The 15,783-nt window shown below is 53.4% G+C and overlaps 1 protein-coding gene and 1 long non-coding RNA gene across 3 annotated transcripts; one reads left to right on the top strand and one right to left on the bottom strand.

Moving 5' to 3' along the window:
* Nucleotides 1–2,177: 2,177 nt before the first annotated feature.
* CD22 (CD22 molecule) lies at nucleotides 2,178–13,438 on the bottom strand. 2 transcript variants are annotated; one of them, XM_033844887.2, is made up of 14 exons: nucleotides 13,377–13,438; nucleotides 11,598–11,653; nucleotides 10,969–11,343; nucleotides 9,798–10,091; nucleotides 8,451–8,717; nucleotides 8,053–8,316; nucleotides 6,748–7,005; nucleotides 6,283–6,543; nucleotides 5,937–6,200; nucleotides 4,425–4,521; nucleotides 4,195–4,270; nucleotides 3,879–4,003; nucleotides 3,397–3,481; nucleotides 2,178–3,087 (listed from the first exon to the last, which is right to left on the bottom strand). In XM_033844887.2, the coding sequence occupies exons 2-14, from the start codon at nucleotides 11,629–11,631 to the stop codon at nucleotides 2,956–2,958; spliced, it is 2,532 nt and encodes an 843-aa protein (XP_033700778.1). In that variant the 5' UTR covers nucleotides 11,632–11,653; nucleotides 13,377–13,438; the 3' UTR covers nucleotides 2,178–2,955. The 2 variants fall into 2 exon arrangements, with proteins under 2 accessions (XP_033700778.1, XP_004331525.3); XM_004331477.4 differs by lacking the exon at nucleotides 13,377–13,438 and having other exon boundaries at nucleotides 11,598–11,731.
* Nucleotides 6,563–7,498, top strand: LOC141277205 (uncharacterized). Its single transcript, XR_012328189.1, has 3 exons — nucleotides 6,563–6,576; nucleotides 6,927–7,024; nucleotides 7,481–7,498. It is a non-coding gene; the product is annotated as an uncharacterized lncRNA (long non-coding RNA).
* Nucleotides 13,439–15,783: the final 2,345 nt, after the last annotated feature.

The raw sequence follows: 15,783 nt of genomic DNA, 5'->3' as shown, positions 1-15,783 counted from the left end.
AGCAACTAAGCCCGCGAGCCACAACTACTGAAGCCTGCACGCCTAAAGCCCGTGCTCCACAACTAGAGAAGCCACCGCAATGAGAAGCCCGTGCACCGCAATGAAGAGCAGCCCCAACTAGAGAAAGCCTGCATGCAGCAACAAAGACCCAACGCAGCCAAAAATAAATAAATAAATTTATAAAGGGAGACAGCGCGTCTTCAAGCTCTTCTCTGTTTGGCCCTCCCACCTGGCAATTCAGGTGTCCCCTCCTCAGAGGACCTCCCTTGATCCCTGCATCCAAACGGGCCCCTCCCCTGCTCCAGCCCCTCTGCTTTCATCTTGCGTTGTGGTTTCTTCCAAGCACCCACGACTCTGCCACGTCAGATTTGCCAGCTCCTCCGCTAGAATGTTGATCAGTGAAGGCAACGCTTTCTGTGTGCTTTGTCCGCTGCTTGTTGCATACCTAGCAGGGACTCAGCGAGTCAGACGAATGGTCAATTGTCTAGGCTCCAAGAGGACGGTGAGGTCTGGGGCTGGGTCGGGGGCTGCCTGTGTTCTAGCCCCAGTGCTGCCCAGTCACCTCCTGTGCACACCTCAGCAGGGCCTGATGACAGCCACATCCCTCGGGCAATTGGTCATGAAGTAGGTTGATGTCAGCAGTCAGGCTCAGGTCCAGGATGGGAAGTCCTCCGCTGGTTGCCGGGGAGCCCGCGCCAGGCCTCATCAGGCTGGCGGCTGCCTTTAGGTCCTTCAGCTCCTAAAACCCTCTGGACACCTAGACTAGAGACCCCCGAGATTAGGACCATGTTGTATCTTTTTTGTACCCCCACAACTGGCTCTGTGGTGGATGTAGTGGGAGGTGTTCAGTAGGTGTTTGCTGGATAAATTGTTGAATGATACTGGTCCCCAGACCCTTGCCCTCTCATTTCGACAGTTCTCGAAGCCTTCCCTTTCTCCACAAACGTGGAAGGTGCTCACGACAGTTCAAACCAGGGAGTTCCCTGGCGGTCCAGTGGTTAGGACTTCCACTGTCGGGGCCTGGAGGGAATCCCTGGTCAGGGCACTAAGATCCTGCAAGTCACGTGGCGCGGCCAAAAAAAAAAAAAAAAAAAAAAGACGTCAAACCAGGGACAAAGTAGGTTCATGGGGAAATCAGTGCCCCACTCCTTGGGCATCCCAAGGACAACCTCTCAGAGAGCATCTGGATCGAGCAGACGGGAAAGTAGGGCAGCCAAGGAAGGCGGTGCCTTCAGAGCGCCCACCACAGGCCAGGAATTTGACTGTCATCTTTTTTTTTTTTTTTTTTTTGCGGTACGCGGGCCTCTCACGGCTGCGGCCTCTCCCGTTGCGGAGCACAGGCTCCGGACGCGCAGGCGCAGCGGCCATGGCTCACGGGCCCAGCCGCTCCGCGGCATGTGGGATCCGCCCGGACCGGGGCACGAACCCGCGTCCCCTGCATCGGCAGGCGGACTCTCAACCGCTGCGCCACCAGGGAAGCCCTGACTGTCATCTTGATGAATGATTAACCACAGGTTCCTGCCCTGAAGGGGAATGGGCCTTGGCCCCTTGGGAGAAGCAGGAGACCAGGTGGAGAGAGAACAGACGGAGAAGCGGAGGAGAAGCCGGAAGGGCCTCCCTGGCAAGTCGGCCAGGGAACATACTAGAGAGCTAGTGGGGGTCACGGGGAGAGGTAGAGAAGCTGAGAGGTTCCTCAAGGTAGCTGGCCTTCGAGAAGGCAGGCAGCTGTGGGTTGTGAAACGACGCGGCAGGGTCACTTTTGAGAATTGCTGTGAGTAATGCTTCGGCTTCCCCTTTTTATGGTCTTCAAGAGATGCAAATCAGATGGGAATGTGGTTTCTAGGGGCTTTTGGCTGTTGCGTTAATCTTATAACATGACATAAGGTTATACCTCACTTCCTATCTCGAACCGCCTGCATCTTCATGTTACAGACGGAGAGACTGGAGGCTCAGAGAAGCCGGGGAACTTTGCCCCAGATCATTCGGCTGGTTAAGCAGAAGAATCGGGACTCAGGCTCTGTCTGTGACGCCCGCGGACTCTTGGCAACAAGACGATGGACCCTCCGATCTGGTGATTTGCGCGTGACGTCACCTTTCCCCTCTCCCCAAGCCCCAGGATGCCTGCCTCAGCTCCCCGTCCCCGCTCAGACTCTGCAGACTGGAAATCATTCACTGGCTCTTTGACGTGGCATCTGAGCCATGTTTATTGTGTAGCTCTGTGTCTGTTACACGTTTGTCCACATCAGTGTATGTCTCAGACCATGAGACCCTCGAGGACAGGAGCCGCAGCAGCGTAATCCTCCCCGTGGAAGGCCTCTGAGAGAAGAAACCAGCCCAGGGCAGGGCCTCTACCTCATTTTTGTTCCTCTTTCCCTGGGCTTTGCCCTGGGGTCAAAAATTACGCATAAGATTAGTGAGTGGAGTTATCAGAGCAGGGGTGAGGTGTCAAAGGGATGGGGAGAGAGAACAATAAAAATAATGACCAGCTGATCCCTGCAGGGACACAGCCAGCTGCGGAGTGGGGTTTGGGAGTGGGTAGGTGGTGGCAGACGGCTGGGAAGGGGCAGGGGGATTTGTACAGCTCAGGATAGGTATTTAGATGAATTTCTGGGTGAGAAGGGGAGTGGGAAAGGACCAGGGACAGACCCTTTGGAGGGTCGGGGTTACCAGTGCTAAGAAGGAAGACTGTCTCTGGACCATGTACAAAGTTCTCTGCACCAACTGGGGTTGCAGTAACTGTGACCGTGTGTGCGTGCTCGTGTGTGTGCGTGTGTGCGTGCATGCATGTGTGTGAATGCGTGCATGCGTGCGTGTGCGTGCGTGTGCGTGTGTGTGTGTGTGTGTGTGTGTGTGTGTGTGTGTGATTTCGCAGCTGAACAGCAGAGGCTGAGAAAGTTCCAGGACCACCCTGGCCCCTGCGGCCCCTGGCCCCTCCACCTCAGCTGGTTTGGCCCATCATTGCTTGAGGGTCACGTATTCCACTCCTTCCTGGGCCAGCGGCCGCTCCCCAAACCCAAAATGGACCATCTCCGAGTAATGTATCCCCTCGTCTTCTAGGACCTCTGGAGTCACGTTCTCATAGTCGCCCTGAGAAAGCCACATGGTGGTGAGCGTGGCCTCACGCTCACCAGCCTCCCGCAGCCCGCTTTCCCTGTCCCTTCTCTCCTCCGCTCCGCCTGGGGGTCCAAGAGCGCGAGCAGGAGTCCTCTTGTCTGGAAACTGGCTGCAGCCGGCCTCAGACTGGGAGGTGCCTGCCCTGGGTCTGACCTCACCAGGGTCTGGGCAGCCCTCCCCACTTTCCAGCCTCTGCCAGCACCAAGCCCACCCAGGCTCTGGGACTCACAGCCGAGGCCAGGTCCCGTCACTTCCCCACCTTCCATAGCCCTGCCCTCTTACCACGTGACGCTTCTGCACCACAGAGTAAGTGACCGTGTCGTCCCTGTCTGAGGAAAGTCCCCGCGTCTCTGAGGTCCCTGCATCTCTGAGAGGGAAGGCAGAGAGATGACCACAAATGAAGGCTTTTGCATGAAATCTGCTCCTTCTTCCAACTCCCCTAGACCCTAAGAGCACCCCCAGCCTCTCAGCCCCTTGTATCATGCCTAGTGCACACAGCAGGGGCTGATGTGTCAGATGAGCGAACGTATGTGTGTATGTATCGCAAAGTCCCAACCTTGGTGATAGAGACCGACTCTGGCCGTGCCTGCTCCTGGTTTGTAGGAACAGATCCAATTCCCGAGACCGTTACCAGGGGGGTTGTTACAGAGCAGGAATGAGGAGAAGAAGCACGGGCCTGGCACACACAGGGCAGGCAAGACACGAGCTCTGCCCCCCGCATCCCTCCCAGGGTGCAGGTGTCACCCCCCTGGTGCCCTCAGTACCCAGGTCTCGGTGCATCCGTCTCGCCAAGAGGAAAGCGCAAGGCAGCGTAGCTGACGGCGTCTTCCATCACCGGATGGTAGCACCCCAGGGAGTGGGGGCCTTCAGCTTGGGGGATCCTTCGAGCCTGAGAGGAGGACAAGGTTTCGGCCCTTACCACTCCTCTCCCCGCCCTAGCTCCCCTGCCTCTCTACTCTTTATCACCCCTCTCCACTTTGTTTCTTTTCTTTTTTTTTATTTGACACATAGTTGATTTTCCACTTTGTTTCTCTCTTGACTCGAAGCTCTGCCCTGCATTTCATCTTTCTGCCATCCTACCTTTACATTCCTCACAAAGAAGTTCTGTCCACTGGAACTTTCCTGAAGCCCCTGCTGTCTCTGAATCCTCTTCCAGCTGAGAAATAAAGACCTGCTCAGGGAGGACGAAGGGCCTGGGAAGAGGACCCTGTGGACTCGGCATGCCGGGGGCTGCAGGACTGAGTAACCAGGGTCGTTCCCTGGGTTGGGCGGAGGGGGAGCAAAGGTGGTGGGCAGTGGGAGGAACTCACCTCCGCTGAAGCTTGACTCCCCAGATTGCCAGGAGGAAGATGGCCAGACAGAACCCCACTCCCAAGGCCACTCGCCTGATGATGGAGGCTGAGCTATCTGATAGAGAAAGGAGGTACGTCAGTTGACGACTCTGCCTCAGTCGGGTAGCAGGCCAGCTCTGCCCTGTGACCTTTGCCTGGGAGGCATCCTGGGCTTCTCTCTGCACAGCCACGGTCCTTCCGGCCTGTGCGACATCTCCTCCTTGCCCAGGGGCTGTGGTGCAGAGAAAGAGGGAGAAGCCAGCCCTGCCCTCTGAACGTCTCATTAGGAGGGAAGGGCAGCTCTTTTTCAAGAGGAGCTCCTGCTGTGTGACAGCCTCGGGCACACACAGAGCACGTAACCCTCATAAATGGTGCCGCCTCTCCAGAGGGCAGCTTGGCCGTGCTTAAAATCACTTGTCCTTTGAGCCAGCCAGTTCACGTAGGAACCTAGCCTACAATTCTCTTCGCAGGTGTGCCCAGAGCAGGAGACTGCACCAGCCTTGAGGAGGGCAGTGGGCACATGGTTATTCGACATCCGTACCCGGGACCACAGTGCACCCTCAGCAAGAGTCAGGTCTCCAGGGTCCCTGCAGAGGGGAGACCCAGGGGACTCCCTGGGGAGATATACAATGTGTATATTGTATATACAATATACATATACAATGTGTATATTGTATATACAATATACACATTGTATATGTTTTTATACAATGTGTAACTTTTCCAAATGACACCCTCAGGCTGGCTCCCTTTAGCACCAGCTTTGCCAGTGCCAATCCTCTAAGTTGAAAGCCATGGCTCCAATCATTAACCTGAAAAAAGCACAATAAATAAATTAAATATTTTCCCCTGTGTTTTTCCAGACCCTTCAGACACCCTGTATATGCACAGATAGAGAACCATCTCCAAGTGCTGTTATTACATGGAAGAAAGGGAAGTTCAGGGCAACGTGTGAGCTCTCCCGCCGTCTGAGTAACAAAGAAGGGTGTATGGACATAAATCTCTATAGGCCTGTGGTGCACGTATAGCAAAATCTCTGTGAGGGGCCATATCCAGCTGCCAACGGTGAAAGCCTCAAGGGAGGGAGGGGGTAGAGTTCTCGGGGAGCAAGAAAGGAGACGTATCTGTCCTTCCACTATTTACCCTTTCATGCTGTTTTTACCATGTACTTGTATTGTCTTTTAAAGAAAAACCAAAACCACTACAATCTCAAAAGGTAGAAACAAGCAGCCTATCAAGGGCGAGGCAGAGAGAGAGAGGCAGAGAGAGGGAGCCAGGAGGAGCTCAGGATGTCTGGAAGGTAGGGGCAGCCTGAATCCTCCCGGGGTGGCGAGAGACTGATCGGGGAGGAGGGAAGACAGGGGAGCTGTGTGTGGAGAAGGGGCGCCTCTGAGCGCACAGGCTGCCCACTCCCCACCCTCCGTGCAGGAGCGGGGAGGAGGTCTGGAACACACGCCGCAGGAGTGGCCAGGGCCGGAGAAGGGCCCTTACAGTAGACGGTGAGGGTGGTGGGCGGCGACTGGCCCCGGCCCAGCCTGTTGGTCCCCTGGCACCAATAGGCGCCTGAGTGCTGCAGCGTCACAGGGTCCAATCTCAGCGTCTGATCGTAATGGCGGAGGTCTTGGTTATTCCAGTCAAACCATGCGTAGTGGGAGGTGGGAGGGTTGGCGTCGCTCTCGCACGTCAGGACCGCTTTCTTCCCCTCCACCACTCCGTCTTTCGGGCTGATGGACACATGCAGGCTCCTGGGTGCATCTGTAAGTAGAAGCAAAGTCAGGATCCGGGTAGCCAGTCACCTGCCCGTCTCTGCGCCCAGCCTCTGGCTCCAGCCACTCACACAGCACTTGGAGAGCCCAGGCCTTAGACGAGGTCTGTCCTATGGAATTGTTGACCAAGCAGTGGTAAGTTCCAGCATCTTCTGGAGAGATGGCGTCAAAGCTCAGTTTCTTTCCTTCCTCCAGAAAGATTCCATTTTTCTTCCAGAAGAAGCGGACATCCGTGGGGCGGCTGCTTAAGAAGTCACATTGGAGGAGGACCGGGCGCCCAGAGCGAATCTCACTGTGGGAAGTGACCTGGACACTGACATCTTTGGGGGCATCTGGAGAGCAAGGACCTCAGGCTGATCTCTTGGGTCTCTTCCCCTCTTCCTGTTCCCAAGAATTCCTCTCCCCTTGGCCCTGAGACCTGACTCTCATCCCTCAATTCTCTGTGAGGACTGTGGTTCAGGCTTGGGTCTCCTCACCCTTAGAGCCCCGCACCCCAGCTGGGCCACCCCCTAGCTCCCCCGGCCCAGGGCACTCACACTGGACATCCAGGTCGACAGGGGGAGACCACAAACACCACTGGTTACAGGCTGCGCACTTGACTGGCCCTGTGTCCCAGGCAACTTTTCGAATCGTCAGCCCAGCGGGTGACAGCTGGTCCTGGAAGCCTAGGTGATCCCATTCATATCGGGTAACTCTGGGATTACTGGAATTGTAGGTACAGGACAGGATCACACTGTCTCCTTCTCGAATCGGTGTGGGGCTTTGAATCACTGTGATTACCTCCTTGGGGGGATCTGGAAGAAAACCAGAGAGGTGGGTCAAGAAAAGTCAGAAGCCCATAAGACCTGTTCCTTCCTGCTCCCTCTTCCCCCTTCCTGTGCCCTGCATTCACGCAGTTTCTCTATTAGCGGAGGGAGGGCTTGTGCTTCCCTCTTGCCTCTGAGAACAGAAACCCTGCCCTGGCCATTTGGCCTGGCTGTGGTTTGAGACAGGATGGTGCAGTGGTTAAGAGCACAGCTCTGGGTGGAGTATGTGTGGTGCTGTGCAAGGGAGGGGCCACTCTCTGTGGGTCTCTGCACGGGTCTGGGGCGCGGAGCCGGGTGACTAGAGTAAGGGCGTTAACTTAAAAAAGAAGAAGAAAAGCAGAGCTCTGGATCCAGAGTGCCGGATCCTGCCCCTTGGCGTTGTGTGACCGTGGGCTGCAGGCCTCAGTTGACTCATCTGTCAAATGGGGTCCTGTGAGTAGCTAACCTCGTGGAATCACTGCAGGACGGAGTGAGAGGATGCTGTTAGAGCCCTGTGGCGTGTGGTAAACACGCAACACGTGCTGCTTCTGCTGCTGCTGTCACCACATATCCGGTGTCTAGATTTCAGGATTTGGGCGTCCACATCACAGTATCTGGCCCCGACTATGACATCCCAGTGTCCAAGGATCAAACCTAGGGATTCTCTTTGTCCTGGGCTCCCCTCAGTGCCAAGACTCACTGTGTTAAACAGGGTCTGACAACCAAGAGGTAAAGAAGCATTTTGCCCCAGTCCTCCTCGAAAATTCCAAGACCCCTTCAGGGACTCAGCCACTGCTGAGTGACGCCAAGTCTCCGCGTCCCTCGTGGGACCCTGGCATCTTGCCATTCATTCAAGTCAACAAGCATCTACTGAGCACCTCCCACGAGCCAGGCCCTGTCTGGTGCTAAGGACACAACTGTGAACACAACAACTGCCCCAAGAAGCTTATCTGCCGGGAGCCCCTGGTTTCCGCTTGCTGTCCCTTCGCGGGCACGTCTACCCTCCTCCTGCCCCCAGAGCCATCTCCTCCCTCCAGCAGCTCTTCGGCTACTCACACTGGACTTCCAAGTCAGCTTCCTGGCCAACTTGTCCAGGACCAAGATCGTTTTCCGCCAAGCAGGAGTACTCCCCAGCGTGCCTGAGGAGGACCTCTGGGATCTGGAAGGTCCTGCCCGTCTTTCCAGGCATTGCTAGCCCATTGTAGTACCAGGTGTAATTCGTTGGAGGAGGATTGGCCAGTGATATACACGTCAGCTCTACTTCATTTCCTTCCTTCGTTGGCGAGGAGACGATCTGAACCCTGGAAGGTTCCGGAGCATCTGGAAGAAGAGGCCGAGGCTGGGAGGCTGGGGGTGGTGGTGAGCAGAGGCCTCCGGGGCTCCCCTCCCATGGGCCTGGAAGGTGCCCCTGCTGACCCCCAGCCCGGCCCTTCCCCAGCTCCCAGGAGGCTCACAGTGCACTTGGAGGTCCACTGCTTCCGACTCTTCGGAGCCCACATCGTTGTGGGCCTTGCACTGGTACTGCCCACTCATCCTCCTGGTCACCTCGGGCAGAGTGAGCGTGGGCGTCTCCTCCCCCACCAGCAGGACCCCGTCCCTGAGCCAGGCCACCTTCTGGTGCCGTGGGTTGCTGCTGACAACCTGGCACGTCATGGTCACAGACGCTCCCTCTGTCACAGTGGCTTCTCTGGGACTGACCTGGATCTTCAACTTCGGCGCGTCTGGAGAAGTGGAGGGAACAGTGAGGGAGGGGATGGGGATTCTCAGAGGGTGTGACGGGCTGACAAGTTGCAGGCCTTTTATTCTGATAAAGCAGCGGCCTAGACAGAGCGGGCAAGGGTGCGTGGCCACTCACTGTCACCCTTGTCAACAGGTGACTGACCGTCACAGCCTCCCAACTCGGTTCTCTGCTCCCCACACCCCAGACCCCAAAGGTCTGGTCTCCACCAGCAGCCAGCAGCATTCCCAGGACTGTCCATCAGACCTCACGACTCTCCTGTTTGAAACCGTTCAGTGGATTCCACACTTAGAGAACAATCCAGAAACGCTCGCTGCAGCCCACGAGATCTAGCGTCCCGGTTCCTCTCGGCCTTCCTTTCCTACCACTGGGCCCCTTGGATGTAGTGCCAAGCTTGCCGGCTCCTTGCTCTGAGGCAGACACACCAAGTTCCTACCTCAAGGCCTCGGACTTGCTCTTTCTTCTCCCTGGAACGCTCTTCTCACGGAGATAGGCCTGCCTCAGGCCCTCCCTTCACCCAAGTCTCAGCTCAAGTTCAGCCTCCATCCCTCACTCCCTCTGTCCTAGCCCTGCTTTATCTTTGTGTGATACCCTTAGCACCACCTACACATATGTTCTCTAGTTCCCTTTTCACCTATCTACTCTTCGTCTCCCTGACTTCAATGCTAGTTCCACGTGGGCAAGAACTTTGCTCACTGCTCTATCCCCAGCAGCCTAGTAGGTTCACAACAAATATTTATTGAATGAATGAGGCACAAAACAATGATGTGAAAAAATTCTCATCCCGCCCCCCAGGGGAACCAAAAAACCTTAACCAAGTGATCCCCAAATCAGGTCATGGTTTGAGGATAGATTCTTTTATTCTGAATCAGGTGTCCCTGAAACACCAGAGCTGATGATGGGAATGGTGGAGGAGGGGCCGCGGCTCTGCCTGGACCATTCCCAACAGCGGGTGCCCACAGACCCATCACGCTCCCCTCTGTGTGGGCTCCTGTTACCCTCTGCGGGGGTGAAGGGGTGACAGGACCCTCGGCCCTCCCACAGAAGCACTGGGGAGACTCACGCTTCACGTCCAGCCACACCGTTTCCTCAGAGAGTAACTGCTGTTCCGTGGGGTCCCAGAGCTGGCAGGTCAGGTTCTTGCCGTGGTGAGTCCACTGCGGCTGGAACGTGAGAGTGCTCTGGGTGGAGACGGTCTCGGTGGACAGGGAGGTGGAGGTGACCGCACGCTCCTCCAGGGACCACTGCAGATGAACCTGGTACTCAAAGCAGGCGAAATTCAGCGAGCAGGTGACAGTGACGTCGCGGAGCTCCCGGATGTCTGGAGGGAGCTCAATGTGGGGTGGAGGAGCCGTCTCTGCAAGAGAGCAGGGGCCACGCTGGAGGCCTGGGAACCTGGACCAGCTTTAGATGCCCTGCCGCAGAGAACCCATCAGGAAGCCCCGGCCGGTCCTGTCCGCCTCTCTCCGGGCCTGCCTGTCTCTGCTCGGCCCAAACACCCTCTGAAAGGTCTTGTGAAAGTTGATCCTCCTTAGAAACGGTGTTTTATGTTTTATAGTTACTTCGTTCGCACCCCCTGGTGTCTGCTTTCTAAGTGTTTTCCAGACCACTCCCCCGGCACTCCTCAGCGGATTTGACGCGTTTAGTTCAACATGCTTAGCTTGGAGGACAAACCTGGCTCAAAGGCCTCGGTATCGGAGACCTCCCACACGGCACTCCTGGAGGGGATTCCTTTAGCACAGAGGCCTGTGTGCAGCCAGTCCCTGCTCTCCCCGAGGCTGGGCCGCCCTCAGATTGCAGCGTCTGAAGCTGCATCTCTCACCCCAAACACAGGCCTGCTTAGAACCACCCACCGAATGAACAGGCCGTGGAAGGGAGCGAGCACACTCCCTCGGCGGGAGGCCCCAGACCTGTGTTTGGTTCACACCCTATCTGTGCGTCATGTAGCCACGAAGGCCTAATTAGAATGGATCCCCCCACATTAATACATTGGGAGATTTCCCTTGAAAATTCAGATTTCCATCTCTGGAAAAGCCAGGGGAGATGCTCAAGGAGGGATGAGTGCCCATACGCTCCAGTCTGCCACGGGCGCCACTGTCCTGTGGCACCCCGGTCGCTCACTGGCATCCCTGTCTGGCCTCTGCAGGCGACCTGGTTTGTGAGCTGTCCCAGGAGTCGGGTGCTTCCCACCTTCCTCATTGCCGAGACGAAGGAACCCATCCTCAGGGCCTTACCAGAGATGTTGAGGCCGATGGCCTCCATCCATTTGTTCTCCCCAGACATCATCCTCAGCCCCAGCTGACCGCTGTCATTGACTTTCACGGGATTGATGAGGAGGGTGCAGTTGGATCTGCCGTTTCCCAGGAATTGTACCCTTCCCTGACGAGTAGGAAACTCCCTGATTTTTAGGTTCTTATAGAGGACGGTCCCATTGTAGTTCTTGGTGGAGCTGTCGTACTCATAATTGTGGTACACGGTCAGGTTATCTAGCAACTGCTTGTTTAGGATACGGTAGCGGCAGGGAATCCAGACGCAGGCTCCATCCCAGGCGTAGAGGATCTTGGGATGTTCAAACGTCCACTGGGCTGAGTCAGAGAAAGCCAAGTATTCTGGAACCCACCAGAGCGAACAGAAAGCATTACTGAAGGACGATGCGCGCATTCTAAAGAATTTCCTCTGAAGAGGCGGGGGTGGGGGGGGAGGCAGATACACAAAGAGAGACGTATACACACGCACACACATATACACTGACTGTCCCCACCCTGCCCCACATTTACTCTTCTCTGCCCCCATCTTGCCTCCTCCTCCTCCAGCTCCCACAGTCGTCCCAGACCCAAGTATCTGCCCGGGCCACCATCCTTACCGAGAAGCAGAAGCAAGGGACCGAGGAGATGCATGGCGCTGTGTCTAGGCGGGAGCCTGGGCCAGGAAGAGTTTGTCTTTAAGCCATCTGGTCACTTACATCTTCCAGACAGCTTTTCTTGCTCACTCACTGAGCTCCAATCCCTTCTCCCTGATTCTGAGAAGACCGTGTCTGGTTGCATGGCAGGATATGGAATTCTGGAAGCTCACAGGGTCTTTTTCTGGATATGCTGTGCCTCTCCCATCAGCCTGAGAACCATGTAAGGCTAGCCTCTCTCTTTCCAGCACTCCTCCCTTTCTTCCATCCATCCATCCAAAATTGTATAAACTTGCTGCCCAGCTCTCAGGCTTTGAGTGGCACCAAACTACTGAGCGCCTCGAATGCCAGGCCCTAGGTCACCTGGAGCTTACCTTGGGTCAACTAGTGAAGGGTGGGCTAGAGGTAGTCCAAGGGCTGCCGATGTGCACCCACTGTCCATCTCTACGTGTGGGTGCACGTGCGGTGAGCTGGACCGCCACCTCACTGGACTTTTACATAGAGTTACATTTACATAGAGTTAAATTTAAGTCCCAATTTACATGGTTGTGCCCTGAATGCGTGTCCCTGGGGAGTCAGCAGGACGTGCCAACAGAGTGTGTCTCCTGTCTCAGCACAGACCTGCGTCTGTCCCGCCTGCCCAGCCAACAGTTCCCACACATCGGCGTCCCCTCCCCAAGCCCCTCCGGCTGGCTGTGCATCTCCTCTGGCTGCGCGGCTTATGCTACAGGACCGTTGGGTGTCCAGGACCGGTGTGGGGAAAGCTAGGCCGCTGGCTGAAAGTAGGAAGGGGGTCTGTCCCCAGGCATGGCGGCTGTGCTGGACTGGCCTGGGCATAGATGAGGGCAGACTCTCCACACAGAGCTCATAGAGCCCTGCAGGTGCGAATAGTGTTACAGAGAAAAAAGTCCTCGAGGTCACATCTGTTTGAGAGAAGCTGGATTTTAGAAAGTGAAATAGGAATCTTTAGTGCAGGCCTTTTCGAACCCTTTAACCAGCTGTATGGGCATCACGCATCTCCCAGCATGGGGGCTGGAGTAGAGTACACGACACATACTTCTTTAGCCATGGGAACAATTCTACGTTTTCCATGAGGGCTGCAGGGTCAGTGTTCTGAGGGATGCACTTTGGGCTCCCTCTGGGTCTCCACAAGGGCTATGGCCAGGGCCAGATTCCATTCCCCGTGGCAAAGACTAGCCTCCAGTAGCTGGGCCAGGGTACCCCCTCTGCCAGCAGCCACCAGTCACATCCTCATTGGGGACCAGCTGGAGAATGCCAAGACCAGTGGAAGAGGGGCGCTTCTCAGAGCAGGGCTGCATGCTTACCCCACGGAGCTCCAGGTGGTCTCTGGAGCACAAGAAGTGGGCCCCAGGCCTGCGCTTGGAAGGCAGCTGAGGCAGGATGGGGCATGGAACGCTGGGAACAGTCGGCATTGGGCACAAAGGCTCTGGACCCGTGGTCTGCTCAACACGAGCCTGTTTAGAGCCTTGCAGGACCTCAGAGCCTGCCTCCTTGAGTCCATTCTTCCCTCCTGGGCACCCAGTGATGCCCCCTGCTCTCAGAAGAATTGCCAGGCCTGGCAAGGGAGATGCTCAAAGACTGGGGATTACTACCTGTTGTCACACAGGCAAGAGAAAGGGAGGGGAGTCCCACTGTGCTCCCAGCCCCTAGAATTGTGCCTGGCACATGGCAGCAGCTCCCTACTTGCTTGTCGAATGCAAAAGAGAACGAAATAGTTTTTACCTGTTTCCTCATGTGTCTTCTGTCTTCAGGGACCCTGGCAGCATCTAAGAGTGAAAGGGGAAGCACAGCAAAGTCGCCAGTGACTGATTTTCACTCTTCTTGGCCACACCCCCCATCTCTCTTTGGCAGCAAAGCCACTTCTGGGTATTTATCTGAAGGAAATAAAACGCTAACTGGAAAAGATATCTGCACCCCAATGTTCCCTGCAAACATACAAGCAACCTAAGTGTTCACTGATGGATGACTGGATAAAGAAAATGTATACAAAAGAATATTACTTAATAACCAAGAGATCACTGAAGAAATCAAAGAGGAAATCAAAAAATACCTAGAAACAAATGACAATGAAAACACGATGACCCAAAACCTATGGGATACAGCAAAGCAGTTCTAAGAGGGAAGTTTATAGCAATACAATACTACCTCAAGAAACAACAAACATCTCAAATAAACAACCTAACCTTACACCTAAAGCAATTAGAGAAAGAAGAACACAAAACCCCAAAGTTAGCAGAAGGAAAGAAATCATAAAGATCAGGTCAGAAATAAATGAAAAAGAAAAGAAGGAAACAATAGCAAAGATCAATAAAACTAAAAGCTGGTTCTTTGAGAAGATAAACAAAATTGATAAACAAAATTGATAAACCATTAGCCAGACTCATCAAGAAAAAAAGGGAGAAGACTCAAATCAACAGAATTAGAAAGGAGAAGTGACAACTGACACTGTAGAAATACAAAGGATCATGAGAGATTACTACAAGCAACTATATGCCAATAAAATGGACAACCTGGAAGAAACGGACAAATTCTTAGAAAAGCACAACCTTCCATGACTGAACCAGGGAGAAATAGAAAATATGAACAGATCAATCACCAGCACTGAAATTGAAACTGTGATTAAAAATCTTCCAACAAACAAAAGCCCAGGACCAGATGGCTTCACAGGCAAATTCCATCAAACATTTAGAGAAGAGCTAACACCTATCCTTCTCAAACTCTTCCAAAATATAGCAGAGGGAGGAACACTCCCAAACTCATTCTACAAAGCCACCATCACCCTTATACCAAAACCAGGCAAGGATGTCACAAAGAAAGAAAACTACAGGCCAATATCACTGATGAACATAGATGCAAAAATCCTCAACAAAATACTAGCAACAGAATCCAACAGCACATTAAAAGGATCATGCACCATGATCAAGTGGGGTTTATCCCAGGAATGCAAGGATTCTTCAATATATGCAAATCAATCAATGAGATACACCGTATTAACAAACTGAAGAATAAAAACCATATGATCATCTCAATAGATGCAGAAAAGCTTTTGACAAAATTCAACACCCATTTATGAGAAAAACCCTCCAGAAAGTAGGCATAGAGGGAACTTATCTCAACATAATAAAGGCCACATATGACAAACCCACAGCCAACATTGTCCTCAATGCTGAAAAACTGAAACCATTTCCACCAAGATCAGGAACAAGTCAAGGTTGCCCACTCTCACCACTATTATTCAACATTGTTTTGGAAGTTTTAGCCGCAGCAATCAGAGAAGAAAAAGAAATAAAAGGAATCCAAATCAGAAAGGAAGAAGTAAATCTGTCACTGTTTGCAGATGACATGATACTATACATAAAGAATCCTAAAGATGCTACCAGAAAACTATTAGAGCTAATCAATGAATTTGGTAAAGTAGCAGGATACAAAATTAATGCACAGAAATCTCTTGCATTCCTATATACTAATGATGAAAAATCTGAAAGAGAAATTAAGGAATCACTCCCATTTACCATTGCAACAAAAAGAATAAAATACCTAGGAATAAACATACCTAAGGAAACAAAAGACCTGTATGCAGAAAACTATAAGACACTGATGAAAGAAATTAAAGATGATACCAACAGATGGAGAGATATACCATGTTCTTGGATTGGAAGAATCAACATTGTGAAAATGACTCTACTACCCAAAGCAATCTACAGATTCAATGCAATCCCTATCAAACTACCACTGGCATTTTTCACAGAACTAGAACAAAAAATTTCACAATTTGTATGGAAACACAAAAGACCCCGAATAGCCAAAGCAATCTTGAGAACGAAAAACGGAGCTGGAGGAATCAGGCTCCCTGACTTCAGACTATACTACAAAGCTACAGTAATCAAGACAGTATGGTAGGCAGGGGCTCTGGTACCACCGGACCTCGGACGCCGCTGACGCCACCTTGAGGATGAACTGTTTACATTTCTATTTTCATCAAAGTGATATGTGGGGAGAAGGGGAAGATGGTGGAAGAGTAAGATGTGGAGATCACCTTCCTCCACACAGATACATCAAAAATACATCTACATGTGGAACTACTCCTACAGAACACCTACTGAACGCTGGCAGAAGATCTCAGACCTCC

This window comes from Tursiops truncatus, chromosome 19 (assembly GCF_011762595.2).
Source record: "Tursiops truncatus isolate mTurTru1 chromosome 19, mTurTru1.mat.Y, whole genome shotgun sequence".
Classification (NCBI taxonomy): Eukaryota; Metazoa; Chordata; class Mammalia; order Artiodactyla; family Delphinidae; genus Tursiops; species Tursiops truncatus.
The sequence above is the reverse complement of the archived record's forward strand: the minus strand, read 5'-3'. Positions and strand labels throughout refer to the sequence as shown.

Bases quoted from the DNA above. Each gene is read 5' to 3' on its own strand.
- CD22 (XM_033844887.2), bottom strand. From the start codon at position 11,631: ATGCATCTCCTCGGTCCCTTGCTTCTGCTTCTCG. The intron at 11,344-11,597 runs GTAAGGATGGTG...GGTGGGTTCCAG, and splicing joins TCCCTTGCTTCTGCTTCTCG to AATACTTGGCTTTCTCTGAC. The intron at 7,006-8,052 runs GTGAGTAGCCGA...GTTTTCTTCCAG, and splicing joins AGCTGACTTGGAAGTCCAGT to ATCCCCCCAAGGAGGTAATC.